The sequence below is a fragment of the Cyprinus carpio genome, chromosome B9 (genome assembly GCF_018340385.1).
Source record: "Cyprinus carpio isolate SPL01 chromosome B9, ASM1834038v1, whole genome shotgun sequence".
Classification (NCBI taxonomy): Eukaryota; Metazoa; Chordata; class Actinopteri; order Cypriniformes; family Cyprinidae; genus Cyprinus; species Cyprinus carpio.
In genome coordinates, this window is record NC_056605.1 from 28,648,094 (window position 1) to 28,667,002 (window position 18,909).

At 34.9% G+C, this 18,909-nt stretch overlaps 1 protein-coding gene across 11 annotated transcripts in view; it reads right to left on the bottom strand.

Moving 5' to 3' along the window:
• The window catches only part of LOC109094865 (tensin-1-like), a 228,682-nt gene that overhangs the window by 116,187 nt on the left and 93,586 nt on the right, over window positions 1-18,909 (bottom strand). For 10 of the 11 annotated variants that reach the window (XM_042731811.1, XM_042731806.1, XM_042731812.1 and 7 more), the window contains exon 3: window positions 11,869-11,906. In XM_042731811.1, coding sequence (XP_042587745.1) covers window positions 11,869-11,906 — 38 coding nt within the window. Of the gene's footprint in view, window positions 1-3,906; window positions 4,174-11,868; window positions 11,907-18,909 lie in introns of those variants that run through there. The other variant, XM_042731817.1, reaches the window with a different exon arrangement.

An 18,909-nucleotide genomic window follows, 5' to 3' on the forward strand; every position in this document is an offset into this window, starting at 1 on the left:
GATGGCTACACGTTACGGGGCAACACATTTGCATAATGCGCACCTATGTTCTACGTTGGCCGGGCGTGAAAAACTTGACCCCCACCCACAAACACTCATTCTACTGACGACTGCTTCTCTAATCTCGGGGAGTTCAACGCAGGATTCACAAAACACTTGCTGTTGAAAGATGCATCAGTATCCTGTTTATTTGGACCAGCTGCTCCACTGAATCACAACCTGTTAGTATGATAAACAAAAGATGTTTATATTTTCTATAGAGCGTTCAAAATACAGAACTATTGAAATAGGCGTATTGTTTCGGACACCTGTATGCCATAGACCAATCACAACAGACTAGGCCATCTGACCAATCAGAGCAGAGCATGCTCACGGAAAGGAGGGGTTTAGAGAGACTGAATCTTTGAACTGCTTCGAACAAATCATTTGAGAATCACTGGAAAATGAGGTGATATTAAAGGCATATTTTGAGAAAACGAAAGAGTTTTTTTACCTTGCATGCATGTAAACCTATTGTAGGAAACTCACAAAACAATATTAGGAACTGTAAAAACGGCATAATAGGGGCACTTTAAAGATACCAAAAAATGAACAAAAGAACTCACGTGGAACAATCTCATTTCAGTTCAAAAGCACATATTTGATTAAAGTGTTAAACAAAATCATATTGAGATTATAAAATCATAAGACAAATATAGCAATTTTGAAGTGATTAACAGGTAACACTTTACAATAAGGTCTCATTGCTAACAAACTAACAACAAGCAATAAATGTCCTATTTATTATTTTATTTCATTATTATTTATTAATTTAATATATTTGTATTATTTTAATAATAAACAGTGATAGTGATTGACTAAGAGAAATTCAGAACCTGAATCTTATTTTACTCAAATAACGGTTACAGAATCCTAGGTAATCCACACAAATTTATTTTCATTATCCAGACAACTCATGCATCGTGTCCCGTGACAAAGGGGTGCAGGGGTCAAAGCTTGTGTACTATCATAATCCCTACATAAAGTTCATATATAGCACAGATAATACTGTAGATGAGAGACTGATGAAATCATGAAACACTGTAAGATCACATTCTCTTAAAGCTAAAACCACACACAATATTCAAAACAAATTTCCTGTTAAGGCAGACATCACCAAGCCCATCCAAAAACACCATGTTTATCCATGATATAATATATTTTTCTTAATTTTTTTAAATATTATATATTTTTAATATTATTTTAATATTATATTTTAATTTTTTATATTTTTTTAATTTTATATATTTAATTTTATATATATATATATATATATATATACACATGTGTGTGTGTGTATATATATGTATATATGTGTGTATATACATGTGTGTGTGTGTGTGTGTGTGTATATATATGTGTATATACATGTGTGTATATATATATATATATATATATATATATATATATATATATATATATATATATATATATATATACACAAAATGTGTCTCCTGAGTTAAATGATCCCGCTGTGTGAGAGAGACTAACTCCTTATGAACTCTGAAATGAGACGAATGTCAAGCACAGACTTAGAAACATCTGGAATAGAAGCTCAGCTGTGTGACTGCAGAGACCTACCGAACAATCATGACTTATGTGCGCATATATCCTGTATATCCATGTACAACAGAAAGATTTAAATTTGTGTGATATAGGCTACACTTTTTATTAAATTCTACTTAATATATATTACACTTCGGAGTAAAGATGCATAATGAATCAGACTTTTTAATCGATTCATTAAAATGGACAGTTTGCACTGATTCACAAAAATGAATCAAATTAATTTATTTTCAGTGCAAATAAAACTAGGCTAAATATATGGTCTCAAATGTCCAATGACATTTAAAAAAAACAATGTGATATTCAGGACACTGCTTTGTGAAAACAAAGTTGTTTCTTTCAAAGCTATATACAGTGTATGACCTATGACCTTTAATTTAATCAAACATTGCATTAGTCAAGTAATCAAGACTTTGGGTTCATATGCTTTGAATCATTACATAATATTCTCACTCCTCTACTTCCCTGTTGAATGGCCACTATCATCACCTCTCGGCTTCAATCTCGTTCAATTTCATTCTATAAATCTCCGGAAATCTTATTTGTGTCCCAAAGAGCAAATGGGAGTTCACTTCCTCCAAGAGACGTCTCACTCATCAACAGCACTGAACATCAAATGCTTCAATCCATCAGTGACTTCACAATCTGTTTACCTTCCATAATTAGAGTCACAAAGGCTTGTTGTTGTGCAGGATCAGAACATCAGAAGAGAGCTGGATGTGAACGGCTCAATTATAGTCAATGGGCACACCCTAAAACCAAAAAGCCCGTGTGAAGGCATTGTTTTCAGGAAAAGAAGGCTGGAGCCGCTCTGCAGTGCTGAGGACGTGCAAAACCTGAGAAATACAGACAAGAATCAAAGGCTGGGAGCTGAGCCAGAGAGGAGGGACTCAAGAGCGAACAAGAGGAAAGCAGTGGAGTCTCAGGGATGAAGCTAATGGCCAAAACCCTCTCGCTTTGCCCTCTGCGTCTGGGAGTAGTAGAAAACCTTTAGAATATCTTGAAGAACATCCTTGCAACCACCCAGTACATGCTAGTAAGTTTTGTACAGGCAAACAGCGCTCACATGTTTCAGAAAATGTAAGTCATTACTATTTTGGACTGCACTCAAGAGAAATAAACCTTTTAATATACAATAACTATGTCCCAAAAATTAGAGGGGGTCAATTTAATAATTTCTGAAAGTGGGGGTCATGTCCTTTATAGTTATAATGGCTGCTACGCCTTGCCAAGCCCATCTCCATGCCAAACCCAAAGTCTAGCAGCACCCCACAGTGCTATACAACCATGTTTCCCAAAACTTATCAACTACATACCAGGCATAAATCATCCTTACTCACAAACTAGTCTCTCTGAAGTAAGTCCCCAGAACGAGAGACAGACCATTGGATATGAAATGATGCTGAAAGGCCCTGCAAGGGTGCAGCTTGCAACCCTTCTGTGCTTGCATATGAAGCGATGGACTGCGTTGTAGCGACATAAGCTGACTAGGGTTAAGAAACAACAAACCACCTCTAAAATAAAGCTTGCTGCAGGACCGTATCCAAATGAGGCATGACACTCGGTGGCTTAGTGCATGGCCACAGGCTTGTATAGCAGCTAGATAAAAACACAGCTAGAAAGCATGTGTTCAGAATTAACAAAGCCATTGTAAAAATGGGTCACAGAGTAAGACTAGGCAGTATAGAAATACGTCAACCGGTAGAGAATTTGCTAAATACTAACACTGAGCTCCATAGGAATCATCCGGTAATCATTACAAAACCTAATGTGAGGAATAAGAATGGCAAAACCTATAGAGTGCAAGTAAATCTTTATCAAATGTGACCATGGACCACAAAACCAGTCATAAGGGTCCATTTTTTTAAATTGAGATTTATGCATCTTCTGAAAGCTGAATAAATAAGCTTTCCATTGATGTATGGTTTGTTATGATAGGACAATATTTGGCCAATATATAACTATTTGAAAATCTGAAATCTAAGGGTGCAAAAAAAAATCTAAATATTGAGAAAATCGCCTTTAAAGTTGTCCAAATGAAGTTCTTAGAAATGCATATTACTAATCAAAAATTAAGTTTTGATATATTTACGTTAAGAAATTTACTAAATATTTTCATGGAACATGATCTTTACTTAATATCCTAATGATTTTTGGCATAAAAGAAAAATGGATAATTTTGACCCATACAATGTTTTTTTTGGCTATTGTTAAAAATATACCCAAGCGACTTAAGGCTGGTTTTGTGCTCCAGGGTCACAAATGTCTAAAGTCTCTGTTGCACAGCAGCACTTCTCTTACCTGGTACCGGAGAGTTTGTAGAATGATATTTAACTGATGATAAAAGTCCTATTCCTTAATTTCCGAATGCGTGGCAGTGTATTTTGGTACTAAACAACCGCTTTAGCTGTGCCGTAAAATGTTATGGGGAGGAAATTGTGCGTACAGGAGATCCTGCTGCTCAGAAGCCCAGAACACACATGCTTCCTGTCAACCACACCTCAATCAGACTTGAAACTTCATGAGCACATACACTAACTTTTAGCAGATAATATATACACACTCACATATATATAATCTCTACTCTTCCTCTTCCTCACATATACAACATTATATGCATACTATTATAAGTAAATAGCAAGAAAAAGACAAATGAACCACATACATTACTCTGCTGTGACATTCAGGGTTGTGCATTATTCAGAACTGAATCAGGAATTTGCTTTAAATTCTTGAATTTGAATCAAATTTAACAGGATTCAGAATTGCAACTTTAATGTAACTGAATTTAAAGAAAATTACACAACTACATTTTTAACTGGAAAAGCAAATTCTGATTGTTGGGTTGACATTCAAATAAGTTTAAACTTTTAAAATTAAACTTAGATGTTAAAATAAATTTAAAAAGCATTTAGGTTTGAACATCGATTTTTAACTTGTTTAAAATATGAAATATGATTAAACAAACTAAATTTTAGTCAATTATTTTCTGTAAATCAGGGAAGAACAACACTTTATTTTTCAGAATGCATTACCTGTGTTGATCTTATTGAAACTGCAATTCAGTAAATTCCTTTTTCTATCATTTCAATTTCACTTCCAATTCAACTTGGAGTAGCCAATTTAACTCAAATTCCATGGTGGCATTAATAAGATCTAGGGATGCAACGATACCATTTTTTAAGAACCGATCTACCGATACCATTTTTTCTGTTGATACCAATCTGATCCACACAGTTGTTTGTTTGTTTGTTTTTAATCAATGTAGAATTTATATAATTCTGTTAAATCATGATTAATGAAATGATTAATGGTTATGATTATGAGAATGTAATGTTGTAATCACAGACACTTGTAGGAGTGGCCTCGATTTAACTTAAACTGGTAATAACATCCTAACTGTTCTGTTTTCGGTTAATAAATTGTGCTGAAAAATCCAATCACTGGCTTTGTTTTAATGGAAGCCCCAGCTGAAAGCCACAGAACAATGGATAGCTGTGAACAAGGAAAGAGATGATGGGAAATCATTGCGGTCAGTGCACTTTGTTTAAACATATCAAGGACACAAGTCACAAATCTGGCAATGCACCTGCTAAATAAGCGAGAGGAATTCATCCATGCACATGTGCAGCTCAGTCAGGAACCCTATGGGCTTCACACCAGTGTTCAACGGACGGGGTGGAGCACTGCTTTTCCTGTTCAAGAGGAAAACACCCCGGACCAGCTCCCCATGACCAAACCCAGATCTGAGTCATCCAATGTACTTCTTGGCTAGCAGGGGATGCAGATTTTGGAAGAGGACCCATCATTGTTCTGTCCGCATTTAGTTCCTTTATTTGTCCTCTATTGAGACCTTTACACCTTTAAAAGCTCTGTAGGGTCAGCACAGTGAGACCTAGAAGTCATTCTAGGTGGAAAAACATGCTCCCAAGCAGCCAAATCCAGGAAGCCATTGGCTCCTATCACAACTCCAGCCCGTCTGACCAATTCAGGAGCAAAACTGCACTCCTCGAGTGGCTAAAAAAATAAACACGGTAAGGTTATAAGTCTCTTGCTAGCAGCCGGTCAGTCCTCCAACGGAAACCAAGAAACATTGAGATGAGGAAATGAGGTGTAGCATCGTAAAAGACAATGCTATGTTTTCAGAGTCTCAAGCCAGGACTAACAATGTGCTATGATCTTAAAAGTTTTTTTTTTTTAAAAAGTGGGAAAGAAAAAGAATGCTTAGCTGTTTAAGAAAAAGGTGATTTATGGTGGTCAGAGTTAGTTCATTTTCTCACATTGACTCCTTGGGAGCTGGACTAAACATTACTCACACTGTTCCCTTCCAGCAAAGTTCTTAACCCAAAACCCATGCACAAGTCAAAAACACTGTCTGCGTAAAAGTAGACACAAATACTTGGCCAATGCATCTTAATGTTCATTTTAGCACTACTGTTTTGCTAATAACCTCAATACTCAAGGGGGTTTGTCAAATACCAAAGTGCCATCAAAAGTTGCAAGAAAAAAGATGTTTAAGTTAGTAAATTCGAGGGTGTACTTACTTTTTCCAGCATTATTACTCTGTCTTGTTAGTTTAGTCAGATTGTATTTGTCTATAATTGTGACTTAGAAAAGGATCAGACCAAATTTTATGATTAATCAGTGGGAATCCATTTAATTCCAAAGGGTTCACAAACTTTTGTTTGTAAGTGTAGACATGGCTTAAGTCAGCTGCTCACCACGATTGCCTTCAAAATGCTACTCCACAATAAAAGTAGCTAATCTGAAAGATACAACTGATCGTATATTCTTAAAAACAAAGGTTTCAGAAGTTTCCAAAATGGTTTGTCGCAACTATGGCATGGAAGAACATTTTTGGGTTTCCCAAAAGAACCTTTCAGTGAACAGTTCTTAAAAGAACCACTTTTATTAGCGTGAAGAACATTTCCATAATCTAAAGAACCTTTTGTTGAATAGAAAGACTTCATGGATGTTCAAGGTTCTACATGGAACCATAGATGCTAATAAAGAACCTTTATTTTTTTTTTAAATGGCCAACTGCCTGTCCACATATGTTACTAACATAAAGTCATGATTTAGCTATGTGTGTTCAAAGACATTCAGAGTAAGTAGGATTCTAAATATAGTATTCAAAGGATCTGGAAAGACCAGCTGGAACACAAACAACGACATCAGAGCATAGACATTCTATAGCCATCATATATTACCAAATACGGATGTATAGTTCAATAGACCAAAATGACTAATGGTTTTATCTCCTGGTCGGTACAAAGGCAATCTAGGGTATTTGCAGCTGCAGCTCCATAAAGTAGGAAGTTTTTCTTACACATAGTGATCATATTTCTCATTGCCAACGTAAACAAGCATTTCAGGGGCCCAAGTTAAAGCTGATGTGTATATTTTTCTGATGAATACTTTCTCCTATTTGAATCTTTTAAGTGAAAACAATCATTCTCATTCACTTCCATCCAATGGCAAGTCTCTCTCATTTGAATCACATGACTGCTTTTCTACATTCAAAGACTGATTACAGCACAAGCAAATTGCATTCGATCAGGCTGAACACTTCTTTAGTTGGACCTAATTAACAAATATGCCCCTTCGTGAGTCCATTTGTATGAGGCTGAATGAGAAGCTTGCAAGGAAACTAAACTTATAAATGAATAAATCTTGTTGATGAAGTATTTCAAAAGATTAGAATAAAGTTTCGAGAATTATTTTTTGACTCATTCATAGGGATATGCCGGTATCAACTTTTCCTGTTGCGATTAATTGATAATGTTTTGTCACGGTATGCGGTATTATCACGGTATTGAAATTAAGTTTTAAAAAAGTGGTCATAATACAGTACAACAGGTTAAATAACTTTTTTCTTATAACAAAAATAAGTGAACATTTAAATACAATAAAGCAATACAAAAATATATTTAAAGTTAAAAATTTTACACCGATTAAAGTGCAAAAGAACTTTAAAGACCCTTAGGTATCACTTTACAATAAGACCTCATTAGTTAACCTTAGTTAATGCTTTAACATTCACAATGAGCAATAGCTACATTTGCTACAGAAGTTACTAATCTTTGTTAAAAAATACAAGTCTTAGCTCATGTTAGCTCATTAACACAGTTGCAACTTTCGATTTTAACAATGTGTTATTAAATATTGGAATACCTAAGATTAATGAATGTTCAGAAGAATTTTTCATTGGCAGTTTGTAACTAATGAAGCCCTAATGTAAAGTGTTAATGAACAATAAAGAATCAAAACACTTTCAAACAATATCTAGGACATGTTGTTGTCCAGATTAAAATGGAAAAAAAAATTATGGAAATATATAAATATTATTTTATATTATTTAAATGTTTAGAAAGTAGCAGCTGTTTTTATTTATGGGATTTCCAGGGTAAGGGCTGCATTTTCTGCAGTTTAGCGCCATCTGCTGTCAGAGAGTGAATGTGCTTTCATTCAGCGCATCTCTCACGTGTTCCTCCATGTGCTTCTCTTGCGTGCTTGTTTACATCAGGGTTCACATGCGTCTTTAAAGCAGCATACAACGGTGTTGTGCATTTTGACCAGTTGATGGGAAAAGTATTCTTAAAATGCATTTCAAATTCTGAATAATTTGTAATATATAATTATTCTCGGTATTTGGAAGTGCCCACGATAACAATATCGTGCATATTCATTACCGCGATATATCGCATTTCTGAATACCGGCACAAGTCTACTCATTCATAACACAAGAAACCTACAGACAAGACAACTAAATCATTAACGTGAACTTATTCAAAAGATTTGAGTCACTGAACAAAGTTGATTGAATTAATTATTCACTCACTCAACAAGAAACCTGCAGAAAAGCTAACCAAGTGAATGAAAGAACAAATCTTAATGAATGGATTCAAAAGATTTAACTCACTGAATGGTGACTGAATGGATTGACTCATTCATAACATGCAAAAAAAAAAAAAAAAAAAAAAAAACCCTGAGGAGAAGGTAATTCAATTCAAATCAATAAACAAATCATATAAGTGAACTGATTCAAAATATTCAACTCACTGAAATGTACAAACCTACAGAAAAGGTAACTAAAATTAATACATCTTTTTTGTTAATTGATTCAAAATATTTGAGTCACTGAACAAAGGCTTGTTTATAAGAAGAAACCTGAAGAAAAAAGGGGTAAACAAATCAATGAAGGGTAACTAAATTACTACACAAACAAATCTTTTTGTTGAACTGATTGAAGATTTGAGACACTGAATAAAGCTCATTGATTGATTCGATGCCTCACTGAGATGAATCAAAATCCCCACCACGAGTTATTATTAGTGACACCAATTGTACACAGGAATGAAACATTTCATCTTTAAGAAACGTGTCAGACTACACAATAAAGCCACATCTGACATCTTTGACTAGATGGTTTCTCACACCTTTTAATTCACACTGATTTCCTCTGGCATTTCCAGTAATTGCCCTCTTCGGCATGCTGACTCTCCCTGTGGTGAATTGGCACCGTACACATGTGCTCGCCACCGGTGTCTCACATTAGCTCTCTACAGCTCATGGCTGGGCTGGCCTTTGAGTCTAATGATTCATTTACTCTCCCACTTAACCTCACTTGCCTATATTTACAATCACCCAGAGACTGTAACTTCATTTTCCAGCCTTTGGAATTCAAATCAAGTCCAGTCTCACGGACGTGCCTAAACTCGTCCAAGCCCATGTGCAATGAACCTGCTGTGAACCGCTGCAGTCATTTCCGACCCCTTGTGAAACCAGGCTAAGCTGTCAACAGAAATGAGCAATCGTAATGAGAGAAGAAGAGACGTTGGAGAAGGTGAATTTGTTGTGATTGGAGCTGTCTGACCTGCACAACCTTCTGTTATCTAAGACACATTTATGATGCGAGTCATTATTCAGGCTGAAATTTATCCCAGATCTCTTAGCTGCCAAATGACCCATTCTTAAGTATTTTTGATCTACTTTTCCAGTAAAAATATCTAAAACTCCTTCAAATAGATACAGTACACTCACATGAGAAGCAACACAGAATAACAATGTATTTTGTGTGTATGAGTGTATTTTGTCTTACTGCAACTGTCAGATACTGTATTTTAAGTTTAAAACAAGTGTAAAAAAAAAAAAAACTATAAAAATAAGTCCTAATATTCTAAGCAATGTTGTCTGTCAAGTAAATTCATCTTGACTGATGGTATTTTAGATGTTTTTACTGGAAAACAAGACAAAAAAATTAAATAACTAAATCTCAATGTTTTTGGTCAACATTCTAGTCATTATGTGTATTGTAGGTGGAGGATTTTTTAGCATGTGTCTGTTAGCAATGTCATATTTGTGTTCATGTGCCATTTGTCTTGTTTCTTCCAACATTTCTCAGAGCAGAGCCAGTTAGCCGCCAAGTCTGGACAGTGCAAATGGTCTGAGCATTTGTTTTTTGTGGCAGAGGTTAGACAGCAGCCACATCTTATCTAAATATGGACGTGGAGATTTATGGAATAGCATGTCGGTGTGGAAAATGTCCATCTGACAAGGGCTTGAATTACATAAATTGCTTGGATTTGTATTGGGATGTCAACATGAAATTAAAATGGACCCTATTCATTTTTATAATGCACAATCCTAGACTTGCTGTGACAATTTGCTGTACCTTATTTTATTTTATTTTTTTAAAGTCAATACAAGTATAATCTTTAATAAAAAAAAAAGACGTTCTTTTTACTATTACTCAGGGGTCTAACGAGGATGTACACTGGGAGCTTAAGTAGTGAATAAAATCAATTGAAACAGCACATTGTGGAGGCTTAATTGGAATAAAATAAAATAAAATAAAATAAAATAAAATAAAATAAAATAAAATAAAATAAAATAAAATAAAATAAAATAAAATAAAATAAAAATTTTAAAAAGTAAAAACTTTTTTACAGTTTCAGAAGAGAGGTTTCTTTACTTTGCAGGGTTCTTTTTGCAGTTCATACAGCTTTTCACATTGACTTTTAAGTAATTTCTGTAATAAAAACGGGAGGAATCCAAAGGCCAGCTCTGCATCACTCATTGTCATTTTCAGCTTTTATCTAATGACAGGAAACGAATTGCATCCATTCTTGGATGATTTGGTCGGAAATTCCTCAGTGATTCTGGACAGGGAAGTTGTTACACATCTCTAAACAGATCTGGAGCATTTTTTGAGCCTTAATCGCAGTTTAATCAAGGGAGCTTCAGGGTGTCATAGCTGTCCTCCCAAATCAGACGCAATCTATCAAACAAAAACCTGTCCTGCTGCTTTTTTCTCAAAAAGAACACATCCCTGCAAGACATCCTGTCGTTTTTACAAACCACACAGCAAAATGCTCAAGTGTTTCTGAACGCCAGTGTACACTGATCTGCAAAGCAAACTCGGAGCTCCAAAAAAACACGCACCCCTTCATACCTCTGGAATTTCCTGTGGGTGCAAAAAAGTGGCACAGCAGTAGGTAGGACTTGCTGCCCGACACAAACACACACACACACACACACATTACCAATATACACAATAATAGCAGTCATATGGAGCTCAGAGATGATGGAGAGGAGTAATCAGTGGCTCTGTTCCAAAGTCTAGTGAGCTGCCTACATAGGCTGTATTTTAAGGCACCTCTTAAATATAATTGTTCCCAAAGTGTTTTTTTTTTTTTTCTTCTCTCAGTGATGCCATAGAAAAGCCATTTTGGGTTCTCTAAAGAACCTTTCAGTGAACAGTTCTTGAAAGATTTTTATTTATTATTTTTTTCCCTTAATGTGCAGTATCGTTTGCAACTCTCAAAACACCCTTAAAAATGGGACTATCATACAGGAAAGGTTGAGGGGCTTAATTTTGGGGACGGTATTCTAGAACAAGGAACGAGTTTGCCAAGCCAAACATGTCCTGGGACAGCATGCAGCTGTTTTTTTTAGATTCCAGAGTATGCCAATACCCTTCCTCTACCAGAGGGGCTTGTCCACTATCAAGGAAAAAAATGTCCTTTGTGATAAGATTTGTTTGGTTTCCAGACAGAAATGTGATGGTGGATTTGACAAAAGGAGCCTAACCTGTACAAGCAGACACAACCATTTAAGGAAGTTCTGAAGGCACACAACCTTATTCTCAGTCTCTCACAACACAATTTCAGTGTAACAGGCATTCACTTATATGCAAAACCTGTTCAAACGAAACTTTTCCGAGTGTCTAATATAACAAATCAAGCATGCTTTGTTTCTTACCTTAACCTCACACTTCCTGTGGCAGGCTAACCGGCAAACTGCAAAGAGACAAAGAAAAAACGAGCCATTATTTTTACACATACTTTATAAAATCAACTGTGCATTTTTACAACTTTGTTTTCTATTACTTAGGGGTGTAATTAGGATTTAAGTAAATTGTGGGCTTTCTTTGCCAAAACAAAACAAAATAAAATACTTCAAAAAATATATTATAACTATACTTTATTCTATACATTTTGTTTAGCATTACTTAGAGGCCTAACTATGATGAAAATATTAAACACATTGTGGGATTGGGCAGAAACGAAAAAAAAAAAAAACACAAAAAAAAAAAAAAACAACACCACACAAAACAAAACAAACATTCACTTCAGAAGAAATGTTTTCTTTTAACATGTTCTTTCTCTCATCGCATCAACTTTGGTGGTTTATCGTTACGGGTTTTCAATGAACACTGTCTATGATTCATGTGGAAAAAGCCTTCAGACGTTTATGACTGAAGTAAAGCTGCTTGACACAACAAACGTTGTTTGCCAAAACCAGTTTTTCTCTCTGTTGTTTATATTATCATTTCTTTACAGTCATAGACCACCAGTGAAGAAAACTGGTGAAGACCTCTACTTATCTATTCTTCAGCAAATATTTGCAATAAACAATTGTTAATATTGTGGTCTTGTATTGTCAGATCTTATAACAATTCACTGTTATGTAAACTTTAGCTTGCTAAATTCACACTCTGTGACAATTTATCAGACAAAAGCTCTATTTTTATGGGATTTGTTTTTTCCTCAGAAGGTTAGAAAAATGTTGTTTTGCAGATTTACATAATTTCAGTCTAGTCCAAACCAGTTTTTATTTACCAATTTTGGTAAATTACAGAACAAATGATCTACCATCTTCATTATTTGGATCTTGATGGTTTGAGAACTAGCTGCTGGCATATAATCTGAATAAAAAAAAAAAAAAAAAAAAAAAAAAAAATAAAAAAAAAAAAAATAAAATAAAATAAAATAAAAAGCATAAATAAAATGTATTTATATAAATATAATTTAAGTCAAATAAGTGTAAAATTATTAAATAAATGTAATGAATGAATGAATGAACGAAATGCATGGCAAATTACCCACATCCAGACAATTTACATGTGCATTTTAAGCAATATACTCCAAATCAGTCAGTATTATTCAGTGAAATCAAATCTGTACTCAATTAATTATTTGTTACTCAAATGTCATTTAGAAAACTGATCCAGTTGAAATAATCTTACAGATTCAAAGAGTATCTGTGGGGCCCAGAGAACATAAAGAACCTCGTATCCGAGTCCATTCCAATCCACCTCATACAGGTACAGCACACTTGAGCAAACAGCGTCCCAAACGCTCCTGCTCTTCTTACACAGAGTCCACTCTGTTCCCCATGTCTGACCAGCCATTCCACAGAGAGGGGCGGAGCCTCAACAACAGAGGGTCTACACACAACCAAGGTTTTTTAGTCACTAAGGTGATGAAATGTCTCAAAAGCCACACCTAATATCTCTCAAACTCATCTAATGGCAGACAGAGACAACTACAACTTTTTCTGTCTTTGTGTCTCTTTTTTAAAACCAAGTGAGCTGCCTTGTTATACATACTGCCTGCATAAATGAGAGGTTACATTTCAGTTGTCTGATTTGTCCTCACATGGTCCAAAACAACAAAAAAACTTTTTTTAGTCTGTAATTTATGTCAATTAGTCTTTTATGGAAGCTTGTTTCCGCCACAGGACTATTTTTCTCCTAATTTCTTTTAACAATTCTGACTTGCATTTCTAAATCAGTAAAAATCAGAATTGTGAATGATAGACTTGCAATTGCAAGAAAAAGTTAGAATTGTGAGATTAAAAGTCACAATTACTTTTTTTTATTATTCCATGAAGGAAACAAATAAACAGAATGTCAGAATTCTGAGTTTATTTCTCACAATTCTAACTTTTTCCTCAGAATTGCAAGAAAAATGTCTGAATTGGAAGATAAAAACTAAGACTTGCAAGAAAAAAAAAAGAAGCAGTAAGTTTTATTAACAACATATCTTATAAAAAATAATGTTTATTTTTCTTACTTTTTATTTTGGAATCTACCTTTTTTATCTAAACATAGCGAGGTTTAAAGGGTTTATTTATGATGTTAAAACAGAATTAAAATCTTTCACATATTAAAATCTGAACTGCAAAACAAATTAAATTCATCATTATTGATGCATACTCATATACTGTATCAATACTGTCTTACACAATTTTGCAACTCAAACTAATTTTTCTTGCTCTACAGATGTTCAGATATTCTTCAGAACAAGACAGAAACATTGATTAAGAACATGTTTTTGCAGTTCATTAGTGAACGATTTAGGATATTCTAGCAACAAAAACGTTTTCTCAAATCAACATTTGTGTTATTTATTATTAATGTTATCATTATTAATATTTGAGCAGGAAAACCATATAAGACATCCTAGCTTCAATAGTCTGTTTTAGAAGCTAGACAGTAAGACAGTACTATGGGAATGTGCCTATACGGCCTTAAAATGCTCCCTATGTAGGCAGCTCACTATGTTTTAGAAAAGAGCCCATCTTCCTCCTCGGCCCTCTATTACCCTCTTTTGAAATCAAGGTCACAGCATGAAAACACCGAACTGGAGGCTCCTACTACTCACAAATTCCCTCAATCCCAGATGATACCTTTAAGAGTGTGAATCTAAAGTGCTTTGGGAAAATCCACAATTTTAAAGAGTTTAAATATATGTGCTTATTCTGGAGCAGACCTTTTTCCTGTCTTGGTTCACATTTTTCTGTGCATACGTTATATTTGCAGTGTTTATTTTCTTAACTCATTCGTTTAGTCTTTGAGAAAAGTAGTGAATGTCTCAACAGACTAAAACTGACCATGGGAGCCTTTCAGGAGTCAACTGTATTTTGGCTTCTGGTCCGCATAGTTATTGGCTTTTTCGTTTCAGGATATTTTCATTAGCATGTGATCCTACTGTTTGGGAGTGTGCCGGATGCGAGACAGTTGATGAGTGTTTCATTCTGGTGTGGCTTAGTGGTTGAAAATCTGGACTAGTTGTGCAAAAGGGTTGCAGGTTATGCATTTGGCAGACGCTTTTATTCAAAGTGACTCACAAGGTGTGCATTCATCACTTTGTCAGGCTGTGTGTTCCCTGGGAATCAAACCCATGACCTTGGCATTGCTAGCGCCATGCTCTAATAGTTACAGAGCTACAGGAACATCTACCCCAGAAAAAGGTGATTCATGAGCTGTCATCATTGAGAGCAAAGCACTTAACCCAAGACTGCACCAGAGGACTGTACCTGTAAAAAGCAAAAGGAGGCCGTGCTTTAAAGTGATTCTGCATGTGTAAGAGGTGTTCATCTGTAATGCACTGCCTCGAGTGGCTTGATGATATGACAAAAGTCACCAATGCATTTATATTTAAATGAATCAGCATAAAAACCAAAAGATAAATTTGTTGGAAAAGGCCACTGAGATGTTCTAAAGCATTCAGATATCTTTAGCTGCATCATAATCATGTTTTGAAGGCTCAGCCCCATCTTCTAACTGACTATCTGACGCATACTGAAACAAAAATGACAGAAGCCACCAGAAATCACTAGCTCCAATCTGAGTGGAAGCTGACGCATATCTTATGGGAGTCAGAAAGTCCATAGATACCTAGATAAAGACAATTCATCTTTATCAAGGTACCAAGTTGAGGAAATGAGCAGCAGTGAAGAAAAACAAATGACTGGATTTGACAACATTTCCACGTTAGTTGTATTAATTCTTCAAAATGTGGTTAAGAAGATAGTTTTATTTGAGATACTTAGTAGCCAGTAAACTATATATTGTGAAAAAAAAAACTTGGTATGGGATTTTCTTTGAAACATTTTTTTTAATTTCACAAATAATTAAAAACATCAAGTAACAATAAGCTCAAAGTGAAGTTTTGAAGTAGAAAGACTAGAATAGTACTTACAAAAATTACAATGTACACAAGCAGTACTATTTAGATTATTCTTTGAGTGTCTATAAAATACTATATTTAATACTTCTAAACCAACACACTGTAAAAAATGAAACTAAATAAAACAAAGATTATTGGAACAAGTTTTTCTACTTTAAAATTCTACATTGGTTCTCTTTGTAATTATTTGATCACACAGATACAGATTATACAGCGATTTACGATTAAAAACTGTTTCAGAGTAATTTTTTAGTGCATTTCTACTAGTTTCTTCGCAGATTTGTGATTGTTTTAATATGTTTTCCACATCTGTTATTGCCAGTTATGTTTCTTTTCACAACAGACGCACAAACTTGCCCCATGTGGGCTTTCTAGCACGTTTCTGCGTACACTAGCCCTGAATAAAAGATCAGGACTACCATATTGGGTGTGAAAGTGCATTGTGGGGACCGTATGTGGGTTTGCCTTGTTAGGAAGTCAGGTCTTCATGTATAAACACTGAGAGGGGCAGGAGAGAGAGAGGTAGAGGGTGTGTGAAAGAGGATTAGGAGGGGGCTGCTTAATATCTGACACAAGGACTTAAGAATGTTCAGAAAGAGAAAAAGTAGGAGGAGGAGTGGGGTTGGCATTTCCCATGCTGGCCTTTTGTAATGAGCAGCGGTCCCAGAGGGCTGGGCCGTGCCGGGTTACACAGAGAGCACAATCACAGAGCCGGACCACGGGTTTCCTCACACACAAACACACTGGACGGCACTCGAGCAAACACACACACACAAACGCTCGGACCACTTCAACATGCTACGGTCATTCTCTCAAACCGAATGGGTCCCCTGAGTGCCGCAGTGCCATATGAGGGGTTAGCATTTTGGCACACTCAGCACTTACGACGGAACAAATCTCAAACGCTGGCAATTTTGCTATACTGTGGCAGATAACTAAGTTATGCACACTTGAGAGAGACAAAGAAATATAAAGTTTCGAGAACATTTTGAAAATGTCCTCTTTTTTGTTTGTTTGTTTCATAAAGAAAACCAATTGGGGTCCAATGTTGTTTTAGGTACCAATGTTCTTCAAAATATCTTCTTTTGATTTTTGCAGATTCTTTAAAGAAGTGGAAATGTTAATTACTGCCAAGTAACATCACAGCAGCCCACGGATGGATGGGTGGATGGATGGATGGATGGATGGACGGACGAATATATAATATGTATTAACCACCTGTTCATAAATTTTCCAACAAAAAATGACAAATATTTTGATCATAACATCCAGTGAAAGCACCAAGTACACTGTAGTCCCTTTCACCATTCCACAGTTAAACCTCAAGGCGTCCCACAGTAAACTGACAACAGCATACACAAACACTGGGGTAAATATTGAACTGTGTGCTGTTTTCTGCACTGAACTCACTGTTTTGGGAACCTCTGGCATTATGATTGATATCTATGTTCACTGTGTGCCTTCATGTCTGTGACATATCAACCTGTCATGTAAGGAGCACAATCCATTTCACAGATAAATGTCATATTTTAAGCACACAGACACACATTTAATTATCTATCTAAATGAGGAAACATCACAGACTTTTACGTTTTGATATTGTAATACGTATAAATAAATAAATAAACAGAAGTTTGCCAAATCTAATTTTCCAGAGACGATTGCAAAAGTATAACTACAGTAAGACAACACAGACAGACACACACAATACATGAAAAGCTTCAGTGACACCTATAAGAAGCTTATTATTGTTGTGAAATGTGTCTGTGTGAAAAATGAGGAAAACTCATGAATTATGCAATCCATCCATTTAACATATTATTTAATATATTATTAATATATTATTGTTTGTGACCCATTCAGAACACTCTATCTAGCTCTAAGTGTGAATTAAGGTGTTAACTAAGAAACAAACCCCCCGTGCAGATGTTAAGCTTTAATATCCTGTATGGACTATTTCCCACAATTCCCTCTGTTGCTCATCTGGTGTGGATTCCGAGCTTTACTTCGAGTCTAACTCCACTACAGTACTGAATCAACATGCTTTCTGAGAGCCAGGCTCTCAAATCATTGCTACATTTGTTGAAACAGCTGCTGAATTCAACACACATTACAGCCCTTATGTAATAGTATGAGAAATTAACAGCATACAGTGGTCACTCCTCAAAGTGTGTGAAGGTTTGTTTGTTTGCTTTTTCAGAAAATCAGAGCGTTGTGGTTGGTGGGCTCTTTTTTGCAATCTAAAAACCTTGAACATGACACAAACAAGATCTCTGCTCAAGTCAAAGGCTCATAATGTATATTCTTGCACTGTCTCCTAGTGGCAAAATCAAATACTGCATGAGTTTATCAGCAAACAGATGCAAAGAAACAGCTTGTGGACAAAAGATACTGCAGCAAAATATCTATAATCAGTCTTTTCTCATTTGTTGCACATTTGTTGTCCATGTCAAATAAAGTAAGGCTACCCATCAGATTAGTCCCTTGAAATGAGCAAAATAGTGCACCAATTGTAATATATATTTTGTATTTCAGATTCTAACATTTATAATAATATAATATAATATTTTTTAACAGTCTGATCTGAGTAGAATATTTTAATCAAAAGGCAAGAAAGAGCTAGAAGAATAGTTTATAGAATATAAATTAAGAATATGAATTAATAAATAAAGATAATTTGGCTAGTTAAGTTTTTATGTGCTATTTAGCTCATAATATATATATTTATATATATATATATATATATATATATATATATATATGTATTTATATATATATATATATATATAAACTAGAAAAGTAATACACATTTCCTTTAAATGTAAAGCACAGTAATGAGTAAAACCAGCAAATACTACTCATTTAACGGGCTTGTGCAACAAAAACTACATTTCCAATTATTCTCAGTGGAATTATAAATTAAAAAAATAAATAAAAAAATTTCACAGATAAAACAATTACACACCTAAAGCTCATTATTTGTTCTTTAATTTGTTGTAGTAATGCTAAAAAAGGCTTGTTGTCTTTGGTAAATTATTACAGAAAA